This window comes from Solea senegalensis, linkage group LG20 (assembly GCF_019176455.1).
Source record: "Solea senegalensis isolate Sse05_10M linkage group LG20, IFAPA_SoseM_1, whole genome shotgun sequence".
In the NCBI taxonomy this organism is placed as follows: domain Eukaryota; kingdom Metazoa; phylum Chordata; class Actinopteri; order Pleuronectiformes; family Soleidae; genus Solea; species Solea senegalensis.
The window spans coordinates 10,420,131-10,442,601 of NC_058039.1; the positions used below are offsets into that span (position 1 = coordinate 10,420,131).

At 41.8% G+C, this 22,471-nt stretch overlaps 2 protein-coding genes across 2 annotated transcripts; one reads left to right on the forward strand and one right to left on the reverse strand.

Moving 5' to 3' along the window:
• Positions 1-2,073: 2,073 nt before the first annotated feature.
• smap2 (small ArfGAP2) lies at positions 2,074-14,173 on the reverse strand. The gene is made up of 9 exons (XM_044053385.1): positions 13,930-14,173; positions 6,076-6,209; positions 5,319-5,483; positions 5,164-5,223; positions 4,889-4,946; positions 4,143-4,294; positions 3,824-4,004; positions 3,019-3,359; positions 2,074-2,372 (listed from the first exon to the last, which is right to left on the reverse strand). The coding sequence occupies exons 1-9, from the start codon at positions 14,033-14,035 to the stop codon at positions 2,247-2,249; spliced, it is 1,323 nt and encodes a 440-aa protein (XP_043909320.1). The 5' UTR covers positions 14,036-14,173; the 3' UTR covers positions 2,074-2,246.
• A 675-nt stretch (positions 14,174-14,848) lies between these two features.
• On the forward strand, positions 14,849-19,764 carry trappc3 (trafficking protein particle complex subunit 3). The gene is made up of 5 exons (XM_044053475.1): positions 14,849-15,029; positions 16,189-16,286; positions 17,142-17,241; positions 18,640-18,822; positions 18,923-19,764. The coding sequence occupies exons 1-5, from the start codon at positions 14,988-14,990 to the stop codon at positions 19,040-19,042; spliced, it is 543 nt and encodes a 180-aa protein (XP_043909410.1). The 5' UTR covers positions 14,849-14,987; the 3' UTR covers positions 19,043-19,764.
• The last annotated feature ends 2,707 nt before the right edge of the window (positions 19,765-22,471 follow it).

Here is a 22,471-nt window from a genome sequence, read left to right on the forward strand (position 1 = left end):
TGCCCTCGGCGATGGGAGTTTTACTCCCTTTTTCCAGTCATTTCTAAACCACATGTGTGCTGTTACAAAGCAGAGTTATCCTTATTCTCATAATAATATTGAGAGTTTGACGCTGCTGTTGTTGAAGTGTTGCCCCAAGTTTAAAGGAATAATGTATAATTGTGCTTCCCAACCTCAGTTTTCCCTGAGTAGAGAAATATCTTCATTATTTTTTTAATACATGCCCACCAGTGACACTTAGTCCAAGGCTTGAAACTGCAACGCTAATTACGCACTTTTTAGACCCACTCGTAAGGGGGCGGGACCTCATTCCCAGAATGTAAACAGTGTCCGCCATCTTTGCTAACAGTTACGCTAACAGGACAGTCACTGGTGGACACGTGACAAAGAAAAGAAGGAAGATATTTCTCAACTCAGGGGAAACTGAGGTTGGGAAGCACAACTATACAGAAGTGCTACCCCTATTCTAGTAATACAAAGCTAAATGCAAATCGGTAAAGTACTCCTTTAAAGGACAAACTTGTACGTGGTAGAAAAAGAGTTTCTGATTTACAGGCAGCTGGAAAAATGGATTTCATTCATTTCTTTCTCTCCTTTGAAGTCCTCACCCTTCACTTCAGGTTTTTACAGCAAAGTGCTTCTTTGGGAAACACAAAAAAAGATGAAACAACTGATATTTATAGTCATAGCTTCATGCAGACAAAAGAGAGAAACCAGTGGGTCTGTGGTGGTTGAACTGAAACACTGAGGTTCACAATGTGGTTTGGCCAAAGTGTAAACACCCTTAAAATGACCTGAACGCGCTGTTCGTTAGCCTCGGTCACAGTTTGCTCAGACATTCATAATAAAAACATGAACGCCGCTGACCACAGAACATTCAAAAGACACACAAGTGCACACGCGGCTCGACAAAAACTGACAACACCTCCGACATGAACTCAGGTGTTCAAAACGAGTCAAAAAAAAAAGAAGACTGTTTTGTGTGTCCGACCCTGATGGACGTGTAAAGTACAGAGAGACACATTCATATATCGTCATAAACAAATGGCGTACGTACAATCAGAGCTGGGTAAACATTCTTCTCATGCAGTTCAGTGGAAGCTTCTGACACATGAAGCTTTTCTCTCTAGTCTCTGTCCCGATTTTTTTTTTCAAATTTATTTTCTTATTTACAGACATTCAGACATTATTGAGGCCTCTATTGTACAAGGTAGATTCTGGACTTGAGGTGTGTGAGTGTTTATAGGATAACGTTGCATGCAGAGTGACTGTGTCCCGCCGCGGCGGAGGAGATAGCACAGTGAGTTATAGAAAGAAAGAAAGAAAGAAAGAAAGAATAACGTGTAATGATATTAAAGGAACTGCTAAACTGATCACTACTTAAAGGTAAAGCAATATTTAGAACGCTGTGCAACGATAACAAAGCTGGCGTTAATCTTTGGTCTACCAAAATCCAGAGAAGGATTTCTGACATAAAGTTATTGATTTTTCAAATGTAAGAATCTCAGCCACAAATGAGTGGATTTCTTACATTTTAATATCGTTGCACGGGTGGGACGACTTCATTTAAGTGTTTAGAAAGGGCAAATTCATGTGTTGTTTCTTATAGTGCAGTTTGAATGTGAGGTTAAAAGCACAGCCTGTGAATCTCGCTCACTTAAAGCCTTTGTTTTCCTAAATGTATAGTGTTTTAAAAGAAATAAACACGTAGGCTATGCAAGTTACTGTAGATGATATACTGTACACATTTATGCTCCCTTTTCATTCAAAAAGGGGTGATTAAAATATTTGGATACATCTTTTATCTACTATGTCTAACTCTTAGTAAAATCAGGGGCCCAATGATTTGAAAAGGAAATATTGAAATTCTCTTAATAAAAAAAAAAAAAACTCTTTCCAACAATAACTTTCTTGCTCACAGGAAGATGTGGCCTCTGAACCCTGTTCTCTGGCTCGTCAAACCAAAAATGTTCTGAAGGCAAGTATGGAAATCTGCAAAAAACATGGCCGTAGGAGAGTAGAAGAAGAAGACGAAGAAGAGGAAGCGTGAGTGGAGAGCAGAGAGAAAGAGAGGTAGCAGTGGTCCCCCCCACCCCCCCACCCCCAACTATCCTTCTTCACACGGTCTCCCTCTCATCCTGTGCTTCCCTGTACATGAGACAACGTCTCGCGGAGAGTCGAATCCACAGATTCCTACAACTCCACTTGTCCTTGGTGGAAACTTGTCACTTATCGGACAGATAAGTTCACTTCCAGATGTGCGCTGACATGTGCACTGAACTGGGAGCAGCTGGACCTCCCATGTGTTGACCACTGAAGCCCACTGTGCCGTTGGTGTTTTGGAGATTCATGCCGGCCATGTGCTGAGTCATCTGAGAGACAGAAAACGCAGATTACTCAAGGTAAAATCTTGTATTTTTTAACTTTTTTTATTGTTGTTGATGTGCTCATGCTCCAGTGAACAGCATTTTTACGTCATTATTCTCAATTTAATTCTAAAAAACACATTTAAAAGGATTACTGTGTGATATTTGTGCATATCTGTGAAAAACAAAGATTTAGATGTGTATAGGTCAGGACAAGAATTCATCTAAAATGATATTTTGACACACATTTTGGCTTCAACAAATATTGCACAGGCTGTATTGCGATTTCCATAACATTTCAATTCATTGTTGAGCCCTAATACTCTCAGACCTGACGGAGGGAGAATCATTTATCAAAAGACTGGGAAAATCTTTCCCGCAGCAGTAGTCACTTCTGAAACCTTTCATGAGTTCTCCTCCTGTGTTTTCAGTCGCACTTTGAACCTGTCTTGACCTATTAACGTTTCACTTCCTGTGTGCAGTGTGGGGAATGCCGGCCGGGCAACACGAGAGGACTAAACACCGCTACACTGAAGGAGTCCTGTCTCTGTGTCTCTTAATGGGCGTTCATCGGCGTTGTGTGAACAAGTTACGCACTACAGCTTTAAATCTGTCACTAACTCTCGGTAGTGTAGGTTTGCTTGCGACTCACATGAGGAAGGCTCCACTGTGGCTGCTGAGCCTGCTGCGCTCCATAAACCTGCGCATGTGGTAATGTGGGTAAGCCTCCGACCTGCTGCTGTCCCATCATGCCCTGGGTCATCCCCGTCATGTACGCTGGCGCCACAACACCGCCGGGCTGAGCCATGACACCCTGTGCGCCCTGCTGTCCCATAACACCAGTCTGTTGAACTCCCATCATGCCACTCTGTTGCTGTCCCATCATGGCCATCTGTGATGTCGCCATGGCACCTCCCATTCCACCCATCTGGGCTAAGGAATGGTATGACCCGTACGGGTGTGTCGGGTATCCCATTTGGTTCATGTACAACCCTGAGGAAAAAAACGAAAGACAAGAAAGCATAATAGCAGTTAATATTTAGATGGTATCTCATGTAGTGATGCTCCACCTTGTATTAAGCCCATTATTACAATAGCAAGATGCATAAAAAACATGATTGCAATCATGTATTTTATCCAGATTGTTCAGCCCTAAGTGTCGTGGAACAGCCGATAAGAGCTCCTGCTCACTCTCTGCACTGCCCTGTGATCTGATTGGTCAAAGAAACCGCATCATGCCACAGATCTATTTGTGAGGCTGTAAACTGAGCCCAGAGGAGGTGCAGAAGTGTTTCTCTGTCTCAGACAGAACACTTGATTCACATTATGCTGAAAGGTTATTATAAAAAAATGGGAAAAAAAAACAAAAACTCCAGCAATAATCACAACAACCCTTCATTAATGCAGCTTTAAGGGAAAATGACTGTAAATCTTATGTAAATGAATGTAATTCTGACCATGAGTCGCCATACTGCTCGCGTGCACCGAGGGAGCGGACGCATACAGGGACAGAATCGAGTCCTTGGACAGTTTCTTGACAGTGCCCTCCTCTGCTTTGGGTGCAGGATCCAAGAACAGACTGAGGTTTTCAGGCACAGAGGCAGTCACTCTGCTCTGAGGCAGAGAGTTAGAAACAGGCTGTGAGAGAGAAGAGATGATGTCAGGATACAGTGAAAATGGTCAATCATAAAACAAAAAAACCAAACAAAAAAACCCCCCCACTAGTTTAGGTGTCGCTTTTCCAGAAAATATAGCACAGTGAGTTCTGTCTCTTACTGTGGTTTTAGAGGAGGACAAAGAGGCGGGTGCTGGCAGAGAGCTGAAGAGATCCAGGGCGGAGTGTGCCAGAGGTGGCACCGCTGAGCTCTCATTACTGTCTGGAACACTTCCTCCACCATTAGACACTGCAGGACTTGGAGCAGGAGCGTCTAATATGGAGGGGAGATCAGATCAGCGCGTGGCTATTATTATTCTAATAGTTGTTTCAGGAATAAACCAACCCTACAGCGATCGTCGTTGGCCCTGTGTGGCAATGTTTACGTGTTAACCCCTCGGTTACCTTCTCATCACTGTAACTCCTAGAACGTTTGTGATATGTAGAAAATTCAAAAACTATGTCCGGGGGTGTGACCCCGTCTTTCGCCCCTTCTATGTCAGCTGAGATTGGCGCAGGATGAAGCGGTAGAAGATGGATGGGTGGATGGCAGCAGAGAAATAGCGCTTTGCGCCCCTATGGAACGAGCGTCCAATCACAGACGAGATTTACCAGGCGTCACACGTTTGAACGGTTGAATAACAGTTGAAAAAAGGGGCAGAAACACTGCACTCATTGAACATTTTTTGACAATTCCACATCTGTAAAATCTAAATAAATCCAGACGGTCTTATTATCATGAGGTTTAAAACTTGGTTTTAGTGTAAGAAGTGGGTTTAGGTTTGGATTAGGTATTTAGTTGTGATGGTTAAGGTATGCTGTGTGTGTGTGTGTGTGTGTGTGTGTGTGTGCGTTTGAAGCAGAATACCTAGTTGGAGCAGGTCTGTAACAGTCTGAGAGTCTGTCTTGGGGCTGATCTCTTTTTTCTGTCACAACAGACAAAATGGACAGGATTTATAAAACACATCTGCAGACAAACGAGCCACAATCCAGAAACTAACAGGGTGAGGTCAGATACTTTTTACAGGTCGCAGTTTCAGGGCGCATGCTTGGCACGCCGTTGCGCTGACCTGACCCGTTAATGTTATCACAAACACCCGTGCTTAACGGACAGGGTGAGGACCACGCAAAGGACGCACTCACCAATTTCATCTTCTCAAACACAACGGGCTCCTTGGGTATGTTGTCACAGCTCTTTTCTTTCTGAAACAGAGGGAACACTTTGCTTTTCACTCTCTCCCACTGGGTTTTGACACAATTCATGTGTGTTTGTGTGTTTGTGTGCGCCGCAGACTCACTCTGAGCATCTGGATGTCGATGACTTTATCCATGTACTTCTTCTTATCATACTTGTCCCTGATGAAGGTCTCTGCAGACTGGTCCGTCTCGGGACGCTGGAAGCACTCGGGTAAGAAAGCCTCGTAGAGACGTTTGGCTTTGGCGTTTCCCATCTCCTGAACACACTGCAGACGCACGCGGCGAGTCAAATCACATTGCGGAGCAGAGAAAGAGAGGAAACATTCAACGCACGATTCCCATTGAATATTTAGTGGTTTAAAAAAAGATTAAAAAATGTGAATGTGCATGAAAAGAAAAGAGTACATGAAAGAAGCTGACTGTGGGATATTATCACCCAGGGAATTTGTATAGAGCTTTTCTAGACTTGAGCTGCTTAACATTACAGTTTTGTATATTCACACGCTGCAACATGGGGTTAAGTGTCTTGCTCAAGGGCAACGGAATTTAACCCACAACCTTCCAGTTGAAAGACAACTCGCCCTACCACTGAGCTACCATGCCTCAATCCTATCTCCTCACTTTTTTTTTTAAATACTTTTACTTCTAAAACTTAAGTACATTTCATATCAGAAAATGACTTTTGATACTTAAGTTAAATAAAAGTCACATACTTTAAGACTTTTACTTCAGTAATATTATAAAAAAGTGACTTCAACTTCTACCAAAGTCATATTCTGGTAAGATACTTGTACTTTTACCCAAGTATCCCTTTGAGGTACTTTATACAAGACTGCCATCTGTACTGAGACCACTGACCTGGACCTGCTCCTGTGTCCACTCATCCAGGTTGACGGATTTGACCTTGGAGATGTGAACGCCCAGGTTTCGATGGATACCAGCACATCGGATACAGATGAAAATGCCTAGATTCCAGGACGCCCATCTTGGACCTGGTGAAAGGCAAGAGTCAAATTGAAGGTGAGTTAGTATTTAGGGGACAGCATCTTTGGAGAGTGCTGATTAAATACCAAGAAAGGGTGAGAGAATGTGCGGGAGAGGCTGAAAAAACTGATTAATTTTGATCCTATTAAAGCGAGACAAGTCTGAAACCTCAATTATGAGTTTGGATTCAGCTGGGGATACATCTAATCCCATGTAGGCCATGCACTGTCCTGACACATAATGGGATAGTTAGCCTACATAACTAAAAGTGACACACGCAAGCCTGGATACGTACGGGGATGATTGCTCATTTTGTCGCGAGGCCTGCGCGCGTGTGGGTGCGATGTCGTCATCCACTTTGTCCGTCTTACTGCTGCACAGTATGTGTTATAGATGGATGCAGTTGTTGAATGTATGTGCCACTTTCAGCCTCCAGCTCTTTTGGGTTTCAGCATAACACAGTGTTGCTGCTTCCTTCTACCCGCAGATCTGTCAGGGTCTTTGTCGACACAGGCAACTCTGAGAGCGGGGGAATAGAAACAACGTTCTCAGGGTATTTTTCTGCTCAAATTATGCAACCGTCCTCTTCAGAGAGCACAGTCAGCTTCAAAGAGAATGCCCAAGCTTCTCTCCCATCTTGATCTACCTCTCTCTTACACTCGTCTCCCCCACCCCCTTGCCTCACTCCAGTTGGCTGAAGTAGTTGCTTGCGACCTTGCTACACTCTGATGTGCTGTGTCCTTTACGCCACCAGGTGGAAGAGCATCTTTTGCTCACATGTTTGTTTCCCCTGTCAGCTGAAGTCACTGCGTTGCAAGAACATTCTATGCAAACGTAAGAGGAAGCCGACTTTCAGAGGAGAAAACGTGCAAAACCTTCCTCTTTGTGCCAGCTGCAGGAAACACTCTGTCTGGCTGCAGAGTGGAATAATCGCCCCTTCCTTTGGTTGCATCCCCGGACTACACACGCTAACGCAATCCATTATTCTATATGCATTATTAACAGGAACTCAGTGGACTGCAGGTCATTTCTCATGAGCTTCCCATTAGCTATATTTATGGGCTTCATCTTGACGCTTGAAAATCAAAGTACAGGGAGAAAGAAACCAGCCAACATAAACAGCGTGTCACCACATGGACAATGTCCATCATGCTGACCGTCTGCCTGGAGCATTAGCACGCCGCCTAATAATAGTGGAATTACTCCAGCAAAGCCAGCTTAACGGCTGTAAACATTGGAAGTGGCACAGAGACAGCATAGATTATCAATTGTGTTGAACTCCCTGAACACCAACAATTAGCTTCTCCTCCTCATTTTTATTCTAATGCTCCTCTGTTTCCTGGCCGCCATTTCTAATCTCTCTCATTCATCACTGCTGCCTCCCTTCTCTTATCCTCAGTCCGGCCATATCTCCCTCACCCAGTCCTAATTCTCCTCCCTCCACCCTTTCTCTTTCTGCATGAATTGCTGCATATAGTGTTCAAATATTGTTTTGTTGTTCTGTTGACTTTAGTCAAGTCTGAATTTTGTAGTCTTTTTTAAAAAAAACTTTTTAGCATCCACTGAATAAAATGGAGTAAAGAGATTATTGTGTAGTTTTCACTCAGGCCAAACTGTGCTTTTTTTGTGGTGTTCCACTCGGAGTCATCCCAAGACCCCTTGTGTTCCTATAACACAATCAAGGTTTGGTCACCGCACCTTCGTCTCTTCGTCGTTTATAGGCATAAAAAAATACTTCTTCTGAGGCAACATCAGACTTGAATGTAACTTCTTCATGGTTCAGAGAACAAAAGTTAAATATAATTGAATTTTTAATCGGTGAAAATCTTGCGTGAAAAATGAGTTGCACCTTGAAACAAAATCTGTTGACTTTGTCAGATCAAGAACTACTTTCGTTCCTTGACTCAAACGCAACTACACATTGAGCCAACCTCGTTTCAAGACACATTCATTCATTTTCGACCGCTTCATCCTCCACATGAGGGTCGCAGGGGGTGCCGTGCCAATCTGACATAGCAAAAAAGCATAAAATATATTTCAGCTAAATTCAACGATGCCCACATTATGCATCACACATTCAAAGTGAAAAACCTCGCCTCAAAACTCGCCTCATTGGTTCCAACCAAAGATGCAGCGTGCCTACCAGCATATCTGTCCAGCAACAGTTCACACTTCAGGTACTTTAAACAGATTTTAGTAGGAAGAGAGTAGGAGGAATAGACATCTAAAAAGGGAAACAGCCTCTTGCAGAGTTTATGTTTCAGTGAATATTTCTCCATCGCCGAGTTCTGCTTTTCTTTCTGACTGGCAAACAACATATTCAAGGTTTGACTAAATCAGTCAGCCTTCATTTATTAGGTCAGACCACCAGGGCGAAAAACTGAGTCATCACATAGTGGACGTCAGCTGTCTGACGACCAGCTGTGATGCACACAGGGTTATTACGAGGTCGCGGCACAAACGTGGCCGTTACAGATACAAAGCGGTTGCAAACATTGCGACACCTCATTTACTCAAGTCCTTAAAAGACTAGAAACAGAAGCAGAAACATAACAAAAGTAACCCCTGGTAGTTAGTTAATCAGGATATTTGTTAAGAGACTAATCTGTGTGGAGAGAGCACAGCATTGAAATCACCAAGGCAACATGAACAACAGGTCTTGCTTTTTGGCTTGAAGAGGTAATTCAGCTATTAAAGTAAATTGTGCAGCTCTGCTTTGACTGTTCCTGTTCTATTCAAAGTTTAAGTGCTTATCAATGTTTGGTACTTCATATCCATAACCGGGTCCTTGACTGTTTTCTCTCTGTGGAGCCGAGCGAACTCACGCAGCGGCAGCAGACTTCATCTTACGTGCTCGTGTTTGCCCGGGGTCAGACACAGACGTTATTGGAATCTGTTTGTATCTGTTTAAGCCCTGTGGTGCCAGCAATTACAGCTAAATGCTTTTGCATGCTGGAATAATAATAATGATAACAAGTCCCTGCCATTAGGGCTGAACAAATATCTAATTGCAATTATTGCAATTATTCTGACAGGAAATGCGATATGATGCGCGATATCAGAGGGAACTGTGATTTTTACATCACTGTTCTCATTTTATTCAAAAAACAAAACATATTTAAAATGATTACTGTGTGATTTGTGCAGATCTGTGACAAACAAAGATGTACCCTCCAGGCAGTAGAATAAGAATAAGATAAAATGATATTTTGACACACATTTTGGAGGGATTATAACCCTAACACAACAGTCATGATTCATTTTGTTGTTTTGTTCTATGATGACAACTTTGAAATGACATGTGATTATCCCACAACACCATGACTATTTTGTCTGACACACACACACACACACACACACGTGCTTGATACAGCTCGTTAGCCTACATCCCACAAGGATGAACAGTGCTCTCTCTCGTGCACCTGCTTAATCCCACAGAGGCTCAGTCACCCTCAGTAGATTCTACAGCACCCTCCCACACAAACACGAGTATACTGTAGAGATGTACCATCCTCACGCCCATCAGTCCAAAGACCCAGAGGCCACCCAGTGACCCAGTCTCAGTCTGAGCTAAACAGATGGACCCGTATCGATAATTTACTAATACACACCCACCATCTGCGTGTTACAATGTGAGCGTCACGACCCATGACTGTGATCCTGCAGGTGAGTCACTGAGGTTGACTGGATAATACATCAAAACATGAGTGGGACACTGAATCACTGTGTAGGTTTACAGTCTTTTCAAGACATTTTTTTTTCTTTAGTGTATAGAGTATGTACCGATATCAGTCCTGAAGCTGTTAACAACACATTTGTGCCATTTCAAAAACATAATCCTCCAGCTGTGTCACAAATATTCTTCTCCCATAACCAAGAAAAAAAGGCCCACAACATGACTCATCTAAAATGCTGCTGCTGATTTTTATTTACATTTTTACATCCGATCCAGTGATTTCGACCAGATACAGACACCGAGTGTCGTATATCGCCTCATCCCTACTTCTTCTATACTGTAGTTCGGTTTATTCTATGGCTGATTTTGGGTATTATGATTATTTCTGTAATGTGTGTGTGTTTTCTGTTTATTCACTGGTGTATTATAGCACAGCTTTCTACTTTACACACACACACACACATACATTGTTAACTTAAATGTAGAGCTATACACTTGTTGTATATCTGTTGGAATGACATGAGTGTAGGAGAGAATCCATAGAAATGCTTTCTAAAATATTGTGATTTGGTTTTTAGGCTGTATAAGACGTTATCACCTTCTGCTCCGTCTTATTCTGACAAGCGGATACAGTTGGATGTGTGATCCTGTCTCCCTGTTTGCATGTTTTATACGTTATTGTAGACACTTGCCCCCTTTAAATGCTTCAATATTTCAAGCTGATGCTTTATTATCAATCTGGAATAATAAAAATATTCCAGGAATAATGTGCAGAGTGTTTTTTTTTTTAAGTGACCAATCAGTTTAATTGGCCCAGGGACCCAGACACTGTCCACTGTGATATACTGTGCGCTGTATCACCGTGGCACCACGTCTATGGGGTGGCATTGTGTGACTTTGAACTCTGTGCCAAGTAGACGGACGCCAAAAGCCAATTACCTCCTCATTTCAAAATAAAATCCTTCCTGGCTCCTGATTGGAGGATATTATGGGGTGGGAGGGGAGGGGAGGGGAGGGGGTGGAGGGATAAGGCATGACATCGCCAGGTGATATCTCCACGGTAACCGAGGCCCAGTATGTACGTAAACACAAGTACAATGAAAGGAGACAATAAAAGAAGGCAGGCTTTTATGCGGGCGAGCACACACACACACATGGACACACAAACACACAGCCCCTTGAGACTAAAGCCAGAGGTGAGAGTGTTGACTACATTATACACTTGCCTCACCCTCTCTCCCGCCCCCATCTGCTCATTAATGCCCGTTGAGTGTTGAGAATTTACACTCAGAAAGAAAGAAAGCCATGTGGTTCAGAGGACAGTAAAGTGCTGAGATTGTTGTGGTTTTACATTGTTAGTAGAAAAACCCCTGGTAGCCTTTGTGTGTTTTTGTATTCTCCTTCTTTCTTTCTTTCTTTCTTTCTTTCTTTCTTTCTTTCACGAGCTGGTGTAAGAATAGTCTTTACTCCATACATCTCACCACTTCCTCTTCGCTCACCCAGAGGGAGGAAGGTGATAAACGTGCAGCAGGCTCTGTCCGAGCAAACAAGATTAGACCAAACCTCATCATGGACCATATGGCCCAGAAGCTCTGAGACTCCGAGAGATGGAAAGACACATGCATGCACATGCATTTGAGCATGTATGTGTGTGAGTGTGTGTTATTGTGACTGAGATGCACAGAAGCGTAACACTTCAACACATTCAAGAAAAATGTGCTAATCAGGTTGGAGGTGAAGTATCTCCTTTCATACATTATGCAACAACACTTTTCTTTTTACAAGGAACAAGGTGGGAAATGACAGCGCGTCGGTATAAAACCACTGTAGGGTATTATCTTATCTGTTTCTTAATTGTAGTAAATGCAGAACAGAGAGTATAAGATATGTTCACATTTAGAAGAAAGTAGATGATAAAGTATAGAGCATATATACGAATGGACACCAGTGTGATTGACAGCTAAACATCAACATGGCGCCAGCCAAATAGTGATTCATGCTACTTGGAACAAGATATTCAGGAGTCATTCTTAAAGGCAGTCACACGTCTGTCCTTTCCCTCTGGAACTATGACATTTTATATTTTAAAAGAAAAAAGAAAATGTGTCTAAAGAGCATACAAAGAATCTTAATATATGACTGGGCCGGATTAGCTTTTACACTCATGTTTAAAACTTTCTGCCTCACGAGAGCAAATGTGTTATTTAATGTTATGTATTCAGGTTTCTTGTCTGGAGAAAAAAGAAGTACAGTCATATTTTCTCGTCTTTTCTTTTTCTAAACAGTACTTGACCTGCTCATTGGCTCGTATGAAATATTTAGTGATGCTCCATCAGCATCGCAGCTCATTTTTTTCCCCTACATTTGGCAGCTTAAGGACGTGAAAGAGATACAGGAATGCAGATACAGCGAAACAAAGCCGTCAACACAAAGACAGACCGAGAGAGATCAAATAAAGAGAGATGCTGAAAGAACACCTGAATGTTGAAGTGACTCCGATTTATTTACAGGGCTGTGTGGACAAGAAATGTGATCGTCAAATCTGATTTGTGTCATTTCAGGTTGTCTTGATCTGATATGAGGCCCATGCAACATGAGTGAGAGCAGTTGGTATCAAACAACAACAACAACATAGTGAAGTACTGTCCTCCAAAGCTAAACCTCACACACTATGACTTAGCTGTTTCAATCTCCCATATCAGTAAAGGTACATGACATATCGTCTTCCCTATTTCCCTATATATCTGTTTCGTCATGAATGAGAATGCAGACATACAGATTACAAGGTGTGACTGAGATACACTCCAAAATCATCTCTGTCCACCTGTCTGTGTCTCTGTCTCTCCCTGTCTGACTGTGTGTGTGTGAGTCATCTTATCTTGCATCACATCTCCCTGTTAAACACAGTGATGCTTCTTAATTGTATTCTAATTCTATTATACCTTAGGTTTCCATAAGCTATTATCACGTTATGACAGCTTGTAGGGATTTATGTTCTTTGAGTGCCATCACTGGAGAATGTAAGCTGGTCTGCTACACATGCTGGCATCATATTATGGACTGTAGCAGCGGTAGCTCAGAGGTCAAGCAAGTCGTCTTTTAACTGGAAACAATTGGGGGGTTCGATTCCCCCGGCTCTGCTCGTCTGCATGCTTGGGCAAAGACACTTGACCCCACGTTGCTCCTGACGACAGTGTTTGTGTGTGTGTTTCAATGGGTATGAATGATGTGCTGTGTGAGTGAATGGGTGATTGGCAAAGCAGCTTTGAGTGTTCATCCAGGCTAGAAGAGTTCTGTATAAATACAAACCACTTATGTGCACAAAATTATGTGATACAGCAGCGACGGTACTACTTTTTTTTTTTTTTAAGAATTTCCTTTATCATACTCCATTCTAGGCCTGTAGGGACAGTCTGTTCAGTGAGGCTGGTGTCTCCCTTTCCACCTCTGAGTCAATTTGTCCATCTCTGTGTCAAAGTGTGTGTCCATGTGTTTGTCAACCTGTGTGTCCATCTCTTTGTCAAACTCTGAGTCAACATGTGTTTCTCCAAGTCAACATGGGTGTCCATGTCTTTGTCAGCCTCTGTGTCAACCCATGTGTCCATCTCTGCGACAACCTGTGTGTCCCTCTCTATGACAACACGTGGGTCCATGTCTGTGTCCACTTGTGTGTCCACCTTTGTTAATTCCATTGGTTCTGCAAACATATAAGGTCTTGCAAAGTGTCCCAATAATATTTATATTATTATATTCAATTGATCTCTAGACCCTTCTAATAATAATGAGAGATATTCCTCACTATTGATCAGAGAATGTTGGTGGAGCATGGCATGATGTAGCAGCAGCAGCAGCAGCAAGCCATGCTTCAGCCTTGAGCGGATGCTGTCCCCGGGTCTTATTGCAGCACACCACAATGTAATTGGCCGACAACTGATGAATGCACGCCGCATTTTGTAGCGTAGTAAATGAGAAAGAAGGTTCGATCCACACACATACAAACACAGGCTGTTCTCCACGCACAAACACTGACACGGGACTGAAGAACGACCCACCTTTTGATTCGCAGTCCGCGCAAAATTTATTCTCGTCCAGCGCCAGTAGAGAGTTGAGGACAGCCTGGTATCTGTCAACGTCTTTCACAGATTTGCCCGTCATCATTGCACCGGTCCACCGCCTCCTCCACAGCGCCCACTGTCCGAGCCGAGCCGGCTTTTGTTAAATAGCCTCCTAGATTACAAAATGAAGGCAGTGTGTGTGAGAGAGCGCGCGTGTGTGTTTGTGTGTGTAGATGCTATGCGCTTTGTCACTCTTCCTCCTCAGTGTGTGTGTGTGTGTGTGCGTGTGTGGAGAGCAGCGTGTTTGTTTCACCACGATGGGATGACTGTCTCTCAGCCAACCAGCAGAGGTGGAGGAAAAGACCACGTGACTGTTCAGAGTGAAAATATGATGTTAACTTTATTGATGAGTCCTACTGCGCGCGCTCTCCCTCTCACACACACACACTCTCTGGGAGCAAAAGTATAAATAAACATAATGTTAAAGCTACAATAACCTGCTTTATAAAGCCATCCATCCCCGTCAATATATAATATATACTGTCATCTTGTGGTCAATTGTGATAAATATAGCTAATAATAATAATGATGTCTTCTTATGTTTCCCTCCAAGACGCTAGATGGCGACAAGACAAGCTGTCAATAGTCGAGACACCGGAAAAAATCGGCAGCTGACATCAGAACAACATCAAGCTAAGGAGAATGTTCTGACGTTTTTTCGGAAATAAAATTACCTATCCTTCAAAATAAAACTATCAGCATATTTATAGTACAACAAGAAAACGCCGTCAAAGAGCACGATGTTTTTTCCCCACAACTTTAAAAGTTGTGTACTATTATCTTTATTCGAAGGGGTGCTTTGTGTCACCCCTTCGAATCTTTCTCTTATTATTTTAACGTACAGCGACACCGGAATTGAATAGTCTAGCTAACTTGACGTTGGCGGAAGCGAGTGACTGTACCGGCGATTACGGAACTAGCTGGTTAGCCAGAATCAAATAAATAAAGGATTAATATCGAGTCGCCTCCCGTGAAAGTCCGTAACACCGTCCACAATGTCCCGGCAATCCAACCGTACAACTGACAGCAAGAAGATGGTAGGCGGCTCCTGTGGCATTGACACTCGCTCAATCTAGCTAGCCTTGTTAGCAACATGCTAAACGTAGCTAGCCTCTCGAACGATGAGCTGTTAGTTTGAGTCCGTTTGAACAAGTTAGAATTACAAAGAACACATTTAGAACAGCCGAATAAGTATTTAAGTTGTTGTGCAACAATACTGGCGATGTCTGTCTTTTGTAGTTGTTTGTGTATGTACCTGTCAACAACTAAATAATTGCAGGCAACAACATGCAATTATAACAGAAATGAGAGCTTAACTATGCTGTAGGATTTTTTGTAGGATCCAAAAATAATTTGTAACTGTTTAAGGAAACGTTGAAAAGCGACATGAATTATTCACTACCGTCCATGTCATGACAGGAATCACTTTTACTATGTTAATATGAGGACAACTTTTTTTTTGTCGCAGTTTCATTAACTTCGGTCCTATTTTTGCAGTTGCAGTGAGGACATACCTTTGTAATGAAAACCATTACACATCACACATATGGAGTGCATGTAGTTTTAATATTATATTTATAGTTTATTAGTACTTGTAATTTCAGCACCAGGAGCTGTCCATAATGGGACGTAATGGAACCTTTGGCAAAAATCAGAAGTCATATTCAGACGTGAACCCCAGATAATATCTTAGAGATTTACTGCTCACACATGACAAACGCAATGGGAAATGTGTTTACACATCTAATAGGAGTAGGAGGCAGGAATATTGCCTATTCACTCACTGTGGGTTGTCCGGAGTTTCTACTGCTGCATTGTCACATGAGCTCATGCTGACATAATCCAGAGATTAAACCAGGGAGCTGTCAGGAGGAATCTCCCTAGAAACTTGTGCAGACCTTTGAACTCACATGACAATCTACAGAGTATATTGGGAGTTCAATACATATCTGAAAGCAGCTAGAGTATGTTACATACCCAAAGCTGGCAGCACAAGATGTGACGCTGCTAACATATGTGAACCTAGTTGTAATTACTTTAACTGCATAAAACCAACAATTATTGTTCACTGTCCACTAACAATATAACTAAGTGTGTTCAGCATGCACATGGCTTGGTTTTGTAAAATGAAAGTTGAGGGCTTCCCTCTGAGCCATTTCTTAAATTTTGGCCTTTTTTTTGCTGTTTTGCTTTCAGAACTCTGAGCTGTTCACACTGACTTATGGGGCCCTGGTCACTCAGCTTTGTAAAGACTATGAGAATGACGAGGAAGTCAATAAACAACTGGACAAGATGTAAGTATGTCCTTCAATTGTGTTCCTAAAGGATGTTCCCACTCTCTCTTCAGTCCTTGAATGAAGTCATGTTAATCATTTTATAATCAGAGGCAATATTGCTTATGGGACAAACCCAGGCTACCTCAGTTCACAAAAGAAAACTTGATATTTCTCTTAAAAAAGTGCTGACTAATCCTAGGTAAAGCCAAAACCTGGCTCTAACAAAAACAAGCTGAAAAACTGAATTTTTCTATTTTTTTTATTTCTTTGATGGTCACAGATTATCTGTTCAGAACATACTTTGGCACAAACAGGAACCCAAGAGATCACAGTAATGAGATTTTAATTCCTGCAGATTTATTTTATTTCTATGCGTCAGAAGTTCTCAAGGACTCATAATTTCCCAGAGCTTGGAGAGTAGAAAACTGATATGTGTGTTTGAGAGAGCAGAAATGCCTCTGGAATGCCATAATAGACACAGTGCTCCAACACAATAAGATTCAAATACACTGATCTGTTGACACGTCAGGTACTTTGGACTGGATGTACTTTGCTTTTTTTCTGGTTGTCCAGCAACATTAAGCTCTGTGAGATGAGGCTTGTCTTACCAGGCAAAGGCAGTGAGTCTGCACTGCCCACTCTCCCAGTTGCCAAGCAAGTGAACAGACATAGACCATGTTTGGATCAGGATGGCAGTTAGGATGTGTTGACCTCCAATCATAATTTTCATCATTTTGTAGTGTATGAACCACAATTTACTTGGTTCACTACTGCCATTACTTCTTAATGATGCAGTATCCTGTTAAGACGAAGAAGAGGCAGAATGACTTATATCCCTCTTTTTCTCTCCATCTGTCTTTGTCTGTTTCTTAGGGGTTATAACATCGGAGTGCGTCTCATTGAAGACTTCCTGGCACGCTCCACCATCGGCAGGTGTCAGGATTTCCGGGAAACAGCCGATGTCATTGCTAAGGTACTTGTTATTTGCAAGGTCCAGACCAATCAGAACGTGACCATGGATTTCTCTCAAGATTGAAAAGACAGAATGAGGCAGGACATAAATGACAGATTATAGAGCTGAACAATGCCCAAAAATGATCAGAGAAAGCAGAGAACAACGGTGGTAGTGGGAGGAGGGAAAAATAATGATTGGGGCCAAGCAGATGAGCATTTTCCTAAATGTGAGGCCAAAATCACATTCCTCTTTGTCTTGATATTATTACCATGGTACTCGGCAGGTGAGGATTTGCTTACATGTAGAAGGAATATAATCTCATATTCAGTAATGGTGCTGTGATATCCCTTTTCTGCTTCATCATCTTTGTCCTTTTATTTTACGGTCTGAACACAACAAGACTCATTATGATGGTAATATGTCATACTTCATCTTCCTTATCCGTGGTATGGAAAGATGGACGAACGCAGGATGCTCAAAGGCTTGATCACGTGTTCAGCACACCAGCTGTTTTCTAGTTGCTGCTGCTGCTCACTTGGTCAGCCATAGCACAGATTTAACCCTAAACTAGCCCACGGACCTGGCTCATGGTCGTGATGTGGAGGGTGATGTCTGTAAATGGTGGCGCACTATGAGAAGACACAATAATGGCTTTGCCTCAGAATATCACATGATCTGTTGCCAAGCACTGAAATCACCTCAGTTATTGTTCTGTGAAATATACACAGAATAGGTCTGTTATTTAATCAAGAACAGATTTTCTAAGGCACCTGGATAGTTTCATGAATTTTCTGTTGTCTATGTTTCAAAATATTATTTTCTAATTCATCGCTGGAATACTGGGTGAGCAATTCAAAATCTACCCAGTGCCACATCATATTGTAATCGATTGAAGTAGTTTAGCTGGAAGTTATGCTTACGTGCTCGCTTGCTTGCTCAATGCAAATGTGATTTATAACGGCATGATCAACTTTGGCGTCCCTCATGTGACAAAGTGCTGAAGAAAAACAGGAGCAACAGACCACAGTTACCAGAAAGGTGTGTACACATTATACTGTTTGTATTCTAGTAACATAGACTAAAGGCATCCTGCAACTGCTTCACAAGTAAGGTGATGACCCTTAATGTGAATTAACGTAAGGATGACAGAGCAGATCAGTATTTCCACCCCGAGCCGAAAAATAACATTTAATTCAGAGGACAGAGAATTATCCTTTAGGTTATTTTAACATGTGTCTTGAGTAATCGGCAAATCTGTAGCTACTGTTATTTTTTAGCTCAGGAATTATATTAAATATTAGAATGTACATTAAATCGTATTTTTAAAAAGTTGCTGAAGATATATCTAAAATTGTAGTTGCACTGCACTGTTTTATGTTGTATCCACTCCTCTTCATTTTGTGGTGTGTGTGTTAGGTTGCCTTTAAGATGTACCTGGGAATCACGCCCAGTGTGACCAACTGGAGTCCGGCAGGAGATGAATTTTCCCTCATCTTAGAGAATAACCCATTGGTAGATTTTGTGGAGCTGCCAGATAACCACAACACGCTGATTTACTCCAACCTGCTGTGTGGAGTTCTCAGAGGAGCTCTGGAGATGGTAAAGTCACTTACACAAGCATGAACGGCAATAAATGAGGAAAGAAGTCTCTGTGCAAGTTTTTGTCAGTGTTGTTGATGTGGTGATGAATCGGTTTCAGGTCCAGATGGCGGTGGATGTGAGATTCGCCCAGGACACTCTGAGAGGAGACAACGTTACAGAAATCCGCATGAAGTTTATTAAAAGGATTGAAGAAAATCTCCCAGCGGGAGACGAGTAATGGTAATGAAGGAGAAGTTATTCACGAACACATTCACTTACAGACTGAAAGGATGAATAAACCAAGCTCAAAACATCAAGCTGAGTGGCACATTTCAACAGTATCTTTACTTGTTTCCTTTTAAAATTCTGCATAGTGTGAGAGTTGTAGCTCTCACATTAAAAGGAAGGAATCAAGTTTGATATTATGACACTCCCCAATTTCAAGTATCTTCATCTCTCATTCTTTCTTTGTTGTTGCAAGAAGAATGCCAGGAGTCAGAAGAGACTATTGAGGTTCATCCCAGAGATACGAAACACTGTACACACAACACAAAATCATAACATGGCTCTACTTTACATATTTTATGGATGACATAATGTTTTTTTTCTGTATCCGTGGTCCAATTTGAGACTTTCTCCCTTATGACAGCAGGCGATGTAGAGGGGTAAGAGAATGCTACGGACCATTTATCTGTCACCATCCCACATGGGAAGTCATTTGTTTTTCATTTGATGTTATAATTTACATCCTGCCGTGTCAAAAGACGGATGTATTCACTTGACCATGTGTCGGCTGTTGTCTGTCTTTGTGGTGGAAAGCCCGAACTTGTAATGTTTGACTTGTTTTTTTTTCTTCCCCGTTTTCTTTTTTTTAAATGAAATCACAATCTATATCGCTGCCAGTTGTCTGGCATGTTAATTTATGTAGATGCATACGTCAAATAAATTCTTCATATTTGATGTGATACCTCTCCACTTTGGTTTGTGAAAGTTGTGGACTTAAAAACAATTCCTGTTGGTGGACCAGGAACAGTTTGAACTACACACACACACACATGCATATACCATGTGTCCTCTGCGCCACCTTGTCAGTTCTGCTTCAGTCTGCTGTGTGAGTGTTATCCCTTTGGACTACTGCAGGCACTTGGCAAAGACAAACAATAACAGACCTAATTAGTCTCTTATGTTTCTTCAGGGTACATTAGATTAATCTGTGTGTGGTTGCATGTGTTTTCTGTGTGTGTTTGGGTGTTCTGGTTGTCACACCTGTGAAGGTCTTAACGCCGCCCAGATGTAATGGACGCAACTTCTCATTTAGGTTGGCTGTACACAAACCTATATGTAAACGTACGTTCCTGGCCACATTTAAGAAGCAAACATCTGGATACTAAAGGAACACAAAGCAGTTTCCAAAATTATGGGATGAAATTGTCAGATGGGGATTTCCTTTTGAGAAAATCCGTCAGCTATTAGTTGCTGGAAGCCATCACACTCAAAACATCCTCTTTCATAGCTGCCATTACATCGACCCATTGCCGCTTTTTACAGCATTATGTCATGTTCTCCCAGCAGCCACTAGAGGTTGCTGTTTACATTATGTTCTTTAGCTGGAGGCTGCATTTGTTCCCTAGTTTATTATGTGGCTTATACAGAGTTATGTACTTTGTGTCAAAGATGTTTATTGTAATAGAAATATGACATCTTATCTGTGAGAGGAGTGACTAGAGATGCTAGATAACGTTAAATAAAATGTTAATTTTCAGATTATTATTTAGGAAGCAACAGACAATTTGCAGTCGCTGAATAATGTATGCCCGATGCAAGTGCAGTTTCTACACTTCTTCAGTTCAGTGGAAAAATGTATTAGGTTGAGTTTTCTTAGTATTAGACACTACTTTAAGCCTCTGAATTATTCTGTCTAAGGCAGTGTTCATTTAAAAGGATACAATTTGGGAAGCATCACACAGGCTGTAAGCATACAATGAGCCCAGTGGTTTTTTCCCCAGTGGATTTCCTGACACGATAAGTGTACATACGGAATCTTTGCACCCTGTAGACCTGTGATTTGGACGGTGGATTTAAAGAGCCTCAGGATTTAGTTTCTGTGCGGAAGAGGCTCAAATGTAAATGACTTGGCAGTTGACAGTGAATGGACAGATGGGTTTGTGCATTTGTGAAAACCTGTATCACTTTGCCATATGTTCACAAGAATTTGACTTGACAGCAGCAACACACGGGTATGCACACATACAATACATGGAGGCCAAAGTGAGGAAGACTTTATTACTAACAGAGTACTCAAAAATAGATATTAATACACACTGGAGGAACCTCGTCCAAACACCCACATACTGTAGGTCATTTTCTGTTTCCCCAAACCTTAAACATCTCCGAGTATGTCTGCAGAGGGTTACACTATGTGTTGATTGTTTTCACAGTTTTATCCATGAAAGAAGTATTAAGGCTACAAACAAACCTAATGCTCTGTTATGATTTCTCATAACCTGCGCATCTGTGATTTCAGTTCCCTTTGCAAGTTTACAGATGTTGTTGCAGAATGCAAACACTAGACGAAAAAAAAAACACGAGTTCTTGACGAGGCACCTAAGATTCTCTATGAAGCGTGAGGAATTGCTTTTGAAGATGCTGTTTTTGTGTATTGGTTTTTACCTTTTATCTCTTTTCTCTTTGCACTCACTCATATCACATTGTTTAGTGGCAAACCTGCGCCTTGTCTTGTCATGGTCATTTATTTTGACATAATTGTTGTGTTTCCTGTGTAACAGAAAAGGACAAGAGGGAGAGAGTAAGATGGAGGCAGACAAGATTATTTCTAATATCACTTATCATAGCTAATTGTATATTTTTAGAAAATGGGCAGACCTGGAAAACAAGTAGCAAATGTTGTGGGCCCGAGACAATGCACTCCAATCTGCTTTAAGCCAGCTAAATGTTACCATGTGGCCTTTATGGGAAACAAATGTCGAAAGGCAGGCTGTGACAGTAAAGCCCAATGCACAACCTGATCCTGACCTGCACTTATTGAGTATTGCATCCTTTCCTTCCACCTCCACTTTACTTCATAAACTGTTTCTTAGTTTCTTTCTTTTTCTGTGTTTTGTTCACTCCATCTCCGGTAATGTTTGCTGATGTGCTCAAGGCAAGTCTCTAAATCAGAGTCAGGTTTTCAACCTGTTGGGAGCATCCTCTGTCTGAAGGGAAATATGTTGTCACTCAGGTGAGGTAAGGGCTGACGAAGTCACCCAGGATTTCCAGAGGTTTCCGGAGTGTGTGTGTTTTGTGTCTGGTCAGTGGAAAGAGCAGAGACGACAGAAAGATGGACAGCACTCTTTAAGAAGAGAATGCAGTGAGTCAGCAAAAAAAAAGAAAGAAAGAGAGAAAAGACTCCTGTTCAGACAGCCAGAAAAATGTTCTCAGGCAGTGGAGCGTTTGGAAGAGGTGCTTGCTTTGATGAGTGTGTCGCTGCAACTGAAAAGATACTAATATGAACACAATATTTGTTACATAATTGATCGGCTCTACACAGTGAGTTTTGGGGTTTGTTTCTTATGGATTCTTGTGAGTAAACACCTCAGTAAATGAAGGTGGATGTGGATTTTTTTTTTCTTCGTGGTACGTGTGACTTGATTTGGTATTGAGTGACAGT

What these genes read in the sequence shown, in the direction of transcription:
- trappc3 (XM_044053475.1), top strand. Translation starts at nt 14,988, where the DNA reads ATGTCCCGGCAATCCAACCGTACAACTGACAGCAAGAAGATG. An exon ending in CAACTGACAGCAAGAAGATG is followed by an intron (nt 15,030 to 16,188) that starts GTAGGCGGCTCC and finishes TTTTGCTTTCAG; the next exon opens with AACTCTGAGCTGTTCACACT. An exon ending in AATAAACAACTGGACAAGAT is followed by an intron (nt 16,287 to 17,141) that starts GTAAGTATGTCC and finishes TCTGTTTCTTAG; the next exon opens with GGGTTATAACATCGGAGTGC.
- smap2 (XM_044053385.1), bottom strand. Translation starts at nt 14,035, where the DNA reads ATGATGACGGGCAAATCTGTGAAAGACGTTGACAGATACCAGGCTGTC. An exon ending in GGACACAGGAGCAGGTCCAG is followed by an intron (nt 5,484 to 6,075) that starts GTCAGTGGTCTC and finishes GTGCGTCTGCAG; the next exon opens with TGTGTTCAGGAGATGGGAAA. An exon ending in TGTTTGAGAAGATGAAATTG is followed by an intron (nt 4,947 to 5,163) that starts GTGAGTGCGTCC and finishes CTGTTGTGACAG; the next exon opens with AAAAAAGAGATCAGCCCCAA.